Source organism: Dendrobium catenatum, unplaced genomic scaffold (genome assembly GCF_001605985.2).
Source record: "Dendrobium catenatum unplaced genomic scaffold, ASM160598v2 fragScaff_scaffold_908, whole genome shotgun sequence".
NCBI classification, from domain to species: domain Eukaryota; kingdom Viridiplantae; phylum Streptophyta; class Magnoliopsida; order Asparagales; family Orchidaceae; genus Dendrobium; species Dendrobium catenatum.
The window spans coordinates 1,362,699-1,374,189 of record NW_021319370.1 but is presented as its reverse complement, the minus strand read 5'-3'; the positions used below and the strand labels follow the sequence as shown (position 1 = coordinate 1,374,189).

At 38.7% G+C, this 11,491-nt stretch overlaps 2 protein-coding genes across 2 annotated transcripts; one reads left to right on the top strand and one right to left on the bottom strand.

Annotated features, from left to right (window-relative positions):
• Positions 1–729: 729 nt before the first annotated feature.
• Positions 730–4,025, top strand: LOC110099759 (proline dehydrogenase 1, mitochondrial). The gene is made up of 4 exons (XM_020827017.2): positions 730–1,283; positions 2,833–3,484; positions 3,559–3,799; positions 3,889–4,025. Exons 1-4 carry the CDS (start codon positions 741–743, stop codon positions 3,935–3,937), a joined length of 1,485 nt encoding a protein of 494 aa, XP_020682676.2. The 5' UTR covers positions 730–740; the 3' UTR covers positions 3,938–4,025.
• A 1,211-nt stretch (positions 4,026–5,236) lies between these two features.
• LOC110099748 (tubulin beta chain) lies at positions 5,237–11,187 on the bottom strand. Its single transcript, XM_020827007.2, has 3 exons — positions 10,711–11,187; positions 6,214–6,483; positions 5,237–6,141 (listed from the first exon to the last, which is right to left on the bottom strand). Exons 1-3 carry the CDS (start codon positions 11,102–11,104, stop codon positions 5,456–5,458), a joined length of 1,350 nt encoding a protein of 449 aa, XP_020682666.1. The 5' UTR covers positions 11,105–11,187; the 3' UTR covers positions 5,237–5,455.
• Positions 11,188–11,491: the final 304 nt, after the last annotated feature.

Sequence of the window (11,491 nt, the reverse complement as noted above, 5' to 3'; positions counted from 1 at the left end):
ATGAATCCGGTGATGCAATCTAAGGAGTGGAGAATGACTGTGCGGCGAGGGCCGCCGTAATGGTGACAAAAAACTTGCTTCCTTGCCGGAATTCTTTCAACCGTGGAGGTTGAAAGGCGTCGACGAGGTCACTGATGGCTTTGCCGATTTTGTGACTGGAATTCATTGAAGAAATTCTGTAGCTTGTGAGCTTCCCCTCAGCCATCCAGTCGCCATAAATACGCAATAAGAAGCAGAGGAAGGAGAGTATTTGTGATGTGGCTCTTTCTCCCGTTTTAAAGAACTGGTAAAATTTCCATGAGACCTAAGTTTTGAAGGAAGATAATTGGCTCCTGATCAGTATTTTAGTTTGTATTTATTTTTTAAAATAAAGATAATATATATATATATTAAATAATTTTTAATGAAAAAAATTTAACTAAAATTTAATTTTGATATTTATTATATTTTAGTTATGTATTTATACCTATTTTATTTAAGTTTTATTTAAATTTTTTCATTAGGATTATAAAGAAATGATAAAAATATTAAAACGCTATGTTAAACGGACGGTTTGGCTACTTTTAATTTTTTTTAATATAGAAATATTTTTAATAGTTAAATTATTTATTATATTTTTTATTTGTCCTTACCAATTCTATTCTGCCACGCGGCAAATATTCTACGTCTTCTGCTTCTTGCTACTTATTTATAGCCACTCAATGGCTGAAGGGAAGCTCAAAGGCCGGCGAATTGCATCGATGGCTTTCGCTCGCGAGATCAGCAAAACATTACGCCCTCTGCTCATCAGATACCGCCCCTCCCTGACCTCGTCGGCGCCTTTTGTCCTCACCAAAAAGATTCAAGAGTCAGCCGTCCCAGCAGTGGCCGTACCGATTCCGGCGAAGGAATCGCCGCCGATATTGGATTTGGAGGACACCGGGCGACTTTACACGACGGTGAAAACAGGGGAGCTAATTAGGTCCCTAGCCACGCTATACCCGATGGCCGTGGGTCCGGCGGTGGATGTCGGTATGGCGGTGATGCGATCAAGGGCGGTGGAGGAGAGCTGGGCGGTTAGGGCGGCGGTCATGGGGATGGTGAGGAGGACGGTATACCGGCAGTTCTGCGCCGGCGAGGATGCTGAAGAGGCGGCGGAGACGCTGCGCCGGCTGTGGAAGGAAGGAATGCGCGGGATCCTCGATTACGGTCTCGAAGATGCAGAGGATGGAGCCGCCTGCGACCGAAACCTCGCCGGATTTCTTTCAACCGTGGAGTTAACGGCGACTCTTCCTCCCTCATCGGTAAGCAAGCCTTTCTATTCAGAGTAATGCTGCACCACACGAAGATAACATAAAAATCTCTAGAAAAGATTAGTCAGTTCAGCGGCAATTTATTTTTCTAAACTGTAAAAAGGCTAAAAGCTATGTTTGACTTTGATTTTGATATATTTTTAATGCTGAAAATAGCTTTTAATAATTAAATTTAATCAATATAAAAATTATATTTGCTAAAATCTCCTGATTTTTATGCATTTATGGTATTATTATGTAATTTTATTTAAATATTTTGGTGCTATAAAATTTACTTTATATATTTTATCTTTATATTATGATATATAATATTTTTAAAATTTGCCTTTTTATGAATAAAATAAAATAAGAGACAAATTTAAGTCTGAATTGGTTTGGGAAGTGGCTTTTTTTAATCAATATAAAGTTTACAAACTTATTTATTTGCTGTTAATTTATTTATTCAAAAATTTTATATAGCTATTGTACACGTTATGTTGTTAAATTATAATACCCACTCTTTTGGATAATTTCAAACATACAATACTTCCATAAATTTTAAAGAATTTTTGTCGCTTGTGTCAACTTTGAGCTCCCCAATCCCAAAAAAATATAAATAAACTCAAAAACAAAAACCCTAACCTCATACTATGCTAGTTTGTATGAGAGCTCGTCATCTCAGCTATCTATTGTGAAACTTATTTAGAAAATAAAATTAAAATTTAAAAATGTAGGCATATTTTCATGTTGTTAGGTATTAGTCCTAGATTTAGGTTTGCTTTTGTGTAGCTATTTGTATAGCTGTAGGTGTTGCTTTTGTGCCTATTAATAGGCTTTAGCTTGAATTAGGAAAGCAGCCAAGGAATAAAGATTTGCATAGTTTGGCTCACCGCCTCCCTCTCCTCTCTCTCCTCCTCCTCTTTCAAGATCCATGAGGAAGTGCTTCTTCCTCAAGTGAAGGGATGTCACACATGTAAATGTTGAAATTTTATTAGAAACTACAAAATTAAACGTGCTAGATCAGAACACTCTTAAATTGGATGATCTTCCGAGAAATTACACAAATAGGACAAAATTATCAGGCTATAACAATATCTTGTTGATTGAGAGTTTGTGTTATGACATTTATAGCCTCGTTACCACTTGCGTGCAAATTTTGCCCCACCAACCAATTATATTTGCCCATATATATGTGAGTTACTCTCCTCTTATTGATATCCTCATCAATCAGGACTCGCCACATCATCCAATGCACAGTGCATTGGATGAGGTGACGTATCTGGATTAGTCTCCGAACGTGTCCGTACACCGCACAGAATAATCTCTTTCTTATCTGTGAAGTCCAGAGAGTATTGGACTAGATTGGCTAATGTCATTAAAGTAGATACTTTATGATGTAAATACTAAAAGTTCTATAGGAAAAAGATAAATTTGATAATTTTGAGTGATATGTATTTAAATCACTCAGTGTCTGAATTAAAAATAAAAAATTTAAGAAAAACAAATTGTTAATTACTTCCCCATTTCTTAGTGTTCTTATCCGTATCACCCTCATCAACAGGTCAGCTTTGCTTGCGTGAAAATCACCGCAATCTCCCCAATTAAACTACTCGAACGCGTCAGCGATCTTCTCCGATGGGAAAGAAAAGATCCATCTATCCGCCTTCCATGGAAGAGACCATCTCTCCAAATCCTCACCGACGCCAGCCCTCTCTACCACACTCCCAGAGCTCCACCGCCTCTAACCGAAGAAGAAGAACGGGAGCTCCACCTCTCACACAACAGACTCGCAACGCTCTGCCACCATTGCTCCGGCGCCGCCAATCTCCCCCTCCTCGTCGACGCCGAGTACACCTCGGTTCAGCCCGCAATCGACTACTTGATCTACGCCGCCGCACTAGACTTCAACAAGGACGAGCGGCGGCCGCTCGTGCACGGCACAATCCAAACTTACTTGAAGGACTCCAAGGAAAGACTGATTCAAGCAGTCGACGGTGCGAAGAAGGCAGGAATCTCGATTGGATTCAAGTTGGTGAGAGGCGCTTATTTGTCAAGGGAGACTGCTCTCGCTTCCTCACTCGGCATGGCTTCTCCAATCCACAGAAGCATTCAGGAGACGCACGCTTGCTTCAACGATTGCGCCGCCTTCATGATTGAGAGAATTGTGAAGGGATCTTGTTCGGTGGTGCTCGCCACGCATAATCTAGAATCCGGTGACTGTTCTTTCAGAGCAATGTTTCGGTAGAAAGCTTTTGGAGCAAGTTTCTTAATGCATCGGTGGTTGCAGGGAAGATGGCGGCGGCGAAGGCGGAGGAGCTGGGAATCGGGAAAGGAGAGCAGAAGTTGCAGTTTGCGCAGCTGATGGGAATGGCGGATGGGTTGTCTTTGGGGCTTAGGAATGCCGGGTTCCAAGTTAGTAAGTATCTGCCATTTGGGCCGGTAGAACAGGTCATGCCTTACCTGCTAAGGAGAGCAGAGGAGAACAGAGGATTGATTTCGACTTCCTCGGTTGACAGAGAGCTCCTCAGGTATAAAGTTCTCATTTTTATATCTTCTTTCTCGTAGAAACTATCTGTTGTTAGATAAAAAAGATTTTTTTTTTTTTTTTTTGGTACAGTAAGGAGCTGAAGAGAAGGCTGTGGGTTCAAGTTTTTGGGAAGCAGTAGCTGAAAAAGTATTTACGGAGGATATTTTGATGAATTTATGTAAAGATAGGATTAATTTTATCACACATATTCTTAATTGCGTGCATCACTTCTTATCTGTCAATCCAATATAATAATTAGATAATACTATTAAATTTAAAAGATATTATAAGCAAACTATTAGATAATATTGTCTAATAGTTTAGTTGTATTTTTCTTTTAAATTTAATTGTGTTATTTAATAATTTAATTATATTGAGAGATAATATAGAAAGTCTTAAATAAAGAATATGTATAATAAAATTAATCGAGATAAGGATTAAAATGATCATCTGGCTATTTATGAAAGATCAAAATAAATTCTAATTATTTAAAAGTCTCATTTTAATCTGTTAACTTTTTAAATAAGGATCTAAATAATGACATATAAGTATTAATTTAGTTTCAAATCTAAAACCCCATACTTAATAATCAAAATTCTCAACCAACAGATCAAAATGAGTTACACATCTATGAGCAATCTTATTAGATCAATGATAAGAATTCAGGTAATGATCATGTTGATTATCTTTAAATGTGATTAGGAATCCCAATCATCCAATTCATTTTAGGCATTTCAGATTCTTTCTAAGAAAATTAAAAAGATTTTAGAACAACAATCACAATAATCAAGACTTCATGGTACAACTTTACCTCTTCAACCAAACCAAAGTTTTGTCATTTTCTAAGGAATGTAATTATCTAAGTAATATCATGTGAGACCTCGTTCCTTTGCTGTTACTGTAGCTGCTGGGAAAAGTGATATTTTTCCCAGGATCGTCCGGGCCGATTGGAGATCGTCCAGGCCGATCTGCACTGTAGAAAATATCAAAAGATTTTAGAACAACAATCACAATAATCAAGACTTCATGGTACAACTTTAACTCTTCAACCAAACCAAAGTTTTGTCATTTTCTAAGGAATGTAATTATCTAAGTAATATCAATTTTCAATTTTAAATTAATCACTAAGGCTTTCTTTTGAGATCAACTATTATGTGTAGATGCCGAACAACATCCATAAAACAATAAGAATGCAACACATCATTTCTTTGTTGTATACCCCAGCTTGGTACCGCAACTCTGTACCGCTAATGTGACTGCACCTGATTCACCTCTGAAAGTAGCCTCTGCACAAAATATTTTTTCTCCTTTGGGATGGCTTTCGTAATGTTTTCTACAACAATTTTTTAGCACCAAAAAATTGCTTTAGACGAGCAATTAAAACATCTCAATATCACACAGTAATGCTGCGGTGAATACTGGAAACAATATCTATCAATCAAAAACAAAATAACAAAGAAACATTATAAAAGATGAGCAGTTCAGTAAAATACTAAAATCCAATGATCCATCATCAACAGCAAGCTACTGCTACATCCAAAACTCCAAGATAAAACTTTTTCAACAGAAAAATAAAAATCAAACACAGAAGCGTCAACAGAAAATATAGTAGAGTCTAGTGATACGATAAGGAAGCTGAGACCTGAGAGTCTCTCAATCAAGCCTCCTGGTTATATTCTCCTTCTTCTTCTTCCTCATACTCTCCCTCCTCATCCTCAGCTGTCGCATCCTGATACTGCTGGTATTCCGACACCAAATCATTCATATTACTCTCCGCCTCTGTGAACTCCATTTCGTCCATGCCTTCGCCGGTGTACCAGTGCAGAAACGCCTTCCGGCGAAACATCGCCGTGAATTGCTCGCTCACACGACGAAACATCTCCTGGATCGACGTTGAATTCCCTATGAACGTCGACGCCATCTTCAGCCCGGTTGGAGGTATATCGCAGACGGTAGACTTCACGTTGTTTGGGATCCACTCGACGAAATACGATGAGTTCTTGTTCTGCACATTGATCATCTGCTCGTCCACCTCTTTTGTGCTCATTTTGCCTCTGAACATTGCTGAGGCGGTGAGGTAGCGGCCGTGGCGGGGATCGGCGGCGCACATCATGTTCTTTGCATCCCACATCTGTTGGGTGAGCTCAGGAACTGTGAGGGCCCTGTATTGCTGAGACCCGCGAGATGTCAGGGGTGCAAAACCAACCATGAAGAAATGGAGGCGGGGGAACGGGATCAAATTGACTGCGAGTTTTCGAAGGTCGGAGTTGAGTTGCCCTGGGAATCGAAGGCAGCAGGTGACTCCACTCATGGTTGTAGAGATCAAGTGATTAAGATCACCAACTGAATTGCACGAACAAAATTAGCTTTCGGTCACAGGAAAGAAAAAATCAGCAATGGAGGATTAGGGCTTACAGCTAGGTGTGCTGAGCTTGAGAGTGCGGAAGCAGATGTCATAGAGGGCTTCATTGTCAAGAACCATGCACTCATCTGCATTTTCTACCAGCTGGTGGACAGAGAGGGTGGCGTTATATGGTTCAACAACAGTGTCAGAAACCTTTGGGGAAGGAAAGACAGAGAAGGTAAGCATCATTCGATCCGGATACTCTTCTCTGATCTTGGATATGAGTAGCGTCCCCATGCCGGAGCCGGTTCCACCTCCAAGCGAGTGGCAGACCTGGAACCCTGCCAAATACATTTGGAGCATGGTAAGTAACTTGGATGCTATCTTGACAAACTTATGTAATTGACCTTTTTGACAAGCATCGCCAGGATGAATTCAAATTTATCTGGTTGGCTAGATAGAGTTGAGCTCATAACATCAATTCAAAAAAAAAATAGAATGACCAGCTACAATAGTACTTAACAAGATCAGCAATATAAATGAATACAATATTAACAACAACATCAAACTTTTATCTTATTTCATGGGGTTAGCTACATGAATCTTTTTTCTCTCCATTGTGTTCTATTAAGATTCAAATTCTTATTTAAATCTAATAAAAATATATATAATTTCTAATACTTTATGATCAAGTCTTCTTAATTATGTCTATTTTTCTTAACATAAGTCATGACTTACTGAGTCCATCAATATATATATATATATATATATATATATATTATATAATACTTTTTTTATTGTTTATTGAATCACATGATATGTTCTGTGACCTACTAGGATATAGGTACCTGCATGCGTTCGTTTTTTGAAAGCAGGCATGAATAGAATTAAGGTAATGCAGAGATGTAAAGAGAAGAGTTATCCTATAACAGTGATTCTGTATATTCATCATAAATGTTTGTTACACTGTTTTAGAGTACATATAAAGAGACGTAGGAGACAAGTTGGTTAGAAAGTTTTGTGTTGACGTTAGCAGTAGGTCTTGACTGCAACTCATGTGAAGCAACGTCAAATGCGGTTGTAGTGGAGAGCGGAGGTCTTCAGTGACGTGCTTGCGAGTAGAGTGTGCTAACAATCCCCCTCAAACTACAGCCAAGGATTGAGTGATTTGTGGGAGCTGGAACTAAGGATCATGTGCCATGTTTTTGCAGTGCTAGGAATTCAGCTGACATAACTGAACGCCAAGACTGATGTTTGGCAACTTGAGTGAAACATGTAGGAGTTAGATTGTTTTGTGGTATAACCAAGAGATCAAAGATTTGTTTGGGCTTTAGGTTCCCTGTTTTTAAACGAGTTTGCATGGGATGAGTGGGTAGATGGGATTGAGAAGGAGGTGGGGATTATGAGGTGATAGGGCAGTGAGTTCTATGTGGGGGAGTGGAGAATGATTTGTATGTGTGGAGGAGGAGGTTTGTGGTGTATTATTTGAGTGGATGCATGCGTTGATTGTTGATGGAGGACTGAATGTTGGAGATTGGGATAAGCATGAGAGGAGATAAAAGTGTTAAATCTCAACCTTACGATCCCGAAGACATCCACGACTGTGAACAGTAATCCGTGGGAGGACTACAAGGATTGCATTAATTCCTCCCATTGATTTAGGAATAATTATATTCATATTATTATAAGAGTTATTTGTTTCCTTATTGATATACCTTGTATAGATCTATAAATAGGGAGTAGATTGCTTAATAAAATTCAAGCTTTTCCTCTCAAACTCTCTGATTTAACATAAAGCAATTGAAAAATGGCTTGATAGTGAGATCGGAGATGTAGAGAGGTAAGGGAAGGGATGTTCATAAAATATGACGTGTCTGGAGATATGAATTTTATGGGTTTGAGGATTGAAACAATGATAACTTTTATGTAATGTGGAGTAACCCAAGAAGATGCACTCATGTGATCACAGTGTGAGTTTGTTCGGTTTTGATGTTTGCGCCAAGGAAAACACAAACAATTGAATGTTTTGGGATGGATATATGTAGGGGAATGGCCATTGAAATGGGATTTGGAGGTTACAGGCTTTGGTGGGTAGGTGATTTATGAGGTAATTTGAAGTGAGCAAAGCCTCAACCCTGAAGTGTGGTGGAAGGTTTGCGGCATGGAATAGCATAAAAGTTGTGTCCAATAAATGTTTGTATTTTCTTTCAGCCAGCCCATTTTGTTCAGGTGTATAAGAACAACTTAATTGATGTATGATGTCATTATCTAATAGACATTTCTTGAAGGAAGGGCCTATGTACTCACCTCTTCCATCGGAGCGGATGATTTTACTTTTATAATTGAATTGGGTTTCAGGAAGAAATGTTGAAATTTGAATAGAGTTTCATCTTTTGTGTGTATTAAAAATAGCCAGCAAAAGCAAGAATAGTCATCGATGAAGATTACATAGTAGCCATAGCCATTAAGAGAGGAGACCGAAGCATGTCCCAAACGTCTGAATGAATTAGAGTTAAAGGTGTTGTAACATGAGTAGAACTAATAGTAAACGGTAGTTTGTGACTTTTGGCCACGTTAGATGATTTGCATAAAAAAGAAGTGAAAGATGGATTGATTTTAGCAAGAGTGTTCATAATAAGCTGATGAGGGTGGCATAGGTAGGCATGCCATAATGAGGTGGAGTTAGTTTGGAGTGAAAGCTGTGGAGGAAGAGACATTGTGTGTGGACACTGAGTAGAGGCTATCATGGCTCCAACCATGAAGAAGAGTTTGATTGTCCTGTATATCCTTGATGATAAACCCAAATGCATCAAATGAAATTGAGTAGTTATTGTTAGAGGTAAGCTTGTGGATGGAAAGGAGGTTGCCGACCATATAGAGCTAGGAGAGAGGCTAATTTCATTAAACATGCCCCAATGAAGAAAATAAAGATTTGACACAAATCTAAATTTAATTTCATATTTGTTTAAATGAGGGAGGTTTCCTAATTTAAATTCTAGCCTTATTAAAGAATTTGAATTCAATTGTTTAATGGAATTTCAATTAGAAGCTTTCCTAATTAGCTAAAACCTATTTTAGGAAAGAGATTAATGGGTATTTGAAATTTTGAATTTCAAATTTGGGGAGCAATGGGAGGGGTCAGCGGTTTGGACTTGTGGAGCGGGGCAGATGGGGTTGTGGAGGCCGGTGGCTAGAAGGGTGGTGGGCGGCTAGAAGGGTGGTGGGCGGCGGGAGGGGCGGCCAAGGGAGGCCGGCGGCGTGGAATGGGAATGGGAATTTCGGTTTAGGGAGGGGATGGGGCCACGGGAAGGGGAGGCCAACGGGTGGTTGAGTGGGATTGGTGTGAAGGTATAAGAGAAAGGAGAAATCGAATAACCACGAACCTCGAAATCCACCAAGGTTGACAAGTATTACCCTCACCCTCACCTAGAGTTTCTCCTCTCAATAACTCACAAAGAGATCAAACAAGAAAGTGGAATTATCATTTATAATAGTCATTAGAAAATAATACAATGACTATGACTATGCCTTAATATATAGGCCTTTAAAGCATAAAATGTAAAAGACACAAATGCCCTCAAGTTACAACATGACACAAATCCCTCATAGGAGTACAAGCGGAAAATTAAAAAATAAATAAAAGAAATGCACTGAAACATCATAAATAGAGACTATCTACAATTCCGCCGATGGTAAATACGTCGAAATCTCTAGTGGATATCCTCATCAATATGGTTAAGTGGTTTTTTTGTGTGCATGATATTGGGTTGCTAATAGATTTGATGACTGATACAGTTGGCTAAATTTCAAAACTCATTTGGTTTCTACTCTTTAACTAACATTATCAGAGTTAATCTGATTGAGATAGTATGATTCATATAATTTGTGGCCCTTACAAATATTAGTATGTCAATATCATACTTGAGAAATTTTCAATAGCAAGTAATTTCATGATGCAATCATATAGTTAAGAGGCACAAAGACATTGGAAATATTTTATTTGAGAAAGAATAATAGTCAATATGAAAATCTCTCACTTGAGGAAGAGATTATTAAGCTTTCGGGGCAGAACCCACCGTAACTAGTATGCCCATAAGTTATGAGTCTATAATTTGTCACCAAATTTGAGCTTATTTTTACAGGCTACTTACAAATAATGTGAGTCCATCTATGAAATTACTAATGATCTCCAATAAGACTACAATATTGGTAAAAAAATCAACTAAACATAAAATTAAAATAACACTATGGGTTTGTGTTTTTCTCCATTATTAACAAGACAAGAAAAAACAACCGGCATCAATTAAGTAACCAAAAATTTCAAAATAAAACTGCAAAAGTAAATGGCTGATATCACCTAAATTTTCACAGCAATTAAATAAATAAGAAATCTGAGTAAGAAAACAGAAATGGAAAACTGCAAAGCATGCTCTGTTCATAATTCCATCGAATCACAGAAGGTTAAAAGGGAAACGCAAAACACCAAACTGCTACATCAGTAAAGATCCATCTACTCATTTAAAAACTAAAACTGAAAAGCCAAAAATAGGACGACAGAATAATCTTACCCTGCAAGCAATCACAGTTCTCAGCTTCCTTCCTGACCACATCAAGAACCGAATCGATGAGCTCAGCGCCCTCCGTGTAGTGACCCTTCGCCCAGTTATTCCCAGCACCAGACTGTCCAAAGACAAAGTTGTCCGGGCGGAAGATCTGCCCATAGGGCCCCGATCTAACACTATCCATGGTACCAGGCTCCAGATCCATAAGGACCGCACGAGGCACGTACCGCCCACAACTAGCTTCGTTGTAGTATACATTCAACCGCTCAAGCTGAAGTTCTGAGTCGCCATGGTACCTCCCAGTCGCGTCGATACCGTGCTCTGCGCACACAACTTCCCAGAACTTGGCTCCGATCTGGTTCCCGCATTGCCCTCCCTGGATGTGAAGAATCTCCCTCATGTTTTCACGATCTGAAGGTTGGCGGAGAAGAAATGAGTGTTCTCTGAGAAAAGGTGAAAATGTGGGGAAAATGGGAAAGAGCGAGGGGGAAACGGCGATGAGAAAGGAACGAGGGCTTTTGGGGCTTATAAAGTACGAAACTTCGACGGTTTCCGTCACGAGACTGACGTTAGGTTTGTAGCCGTTAGATCCCCAACAAATTCGAATTTTGAAAAATTGAGAATTTGGAGGGACGCCACGCGATACCTTTTAGCATTTTATTATAAATTTATTTTTTATGTGAGACTATTCAAATAAATTTATATAAAAATATATAAATTTTAAATTGTACTATCAACTATGATTTAAATATACTAAAGAAAAAATCATTTATTTTCTTTTTTGAAA

Coding starts and splice junctions, on each gene's coding strand:
- LOC110099759 (XM_020827017.2), top strand. CDS start 741: ATGGCTTTCGCTCGCGAGATCAGCAAAACATTACGCCCTCTGCTCATC. Junction 1,284..2,832: donor CGACTCTTCCTCCCTCATCG/GTAAGCAAGCCT, acceptor CCTCATCAACAG/GTCAGCTTTGCTTGCGTGAA. Junction 3,800..3,888: donor GTTGACAGAGAGCTCCTCAG/GTATAAAGTTCT, acceptor TTTTTGGTACAG/TAAGGAGCTGAAGAGAAGGC.
- LOC110099748 (XM_020827007.2), bottom strand. CDS start 11,104: ATGAGGGAGATTCTTCACATCCAGGGAGGGCAATGCGGGAACCAGATC. Junction 6,484..10,710: donor GAACTGTGATTGCTTGCAGG/GTAAGATTATTC, acceptor TGTATTTGGCAG/GGTTCCAGGTCTGCCACTCG. Junction 6,142..6,213: donor CAAGCTCAGCACACCTAGCT/GTAAGCCCTAAT, acceptor CGTGCAATTCAG/TTGGTGATCTTAATCACTTG.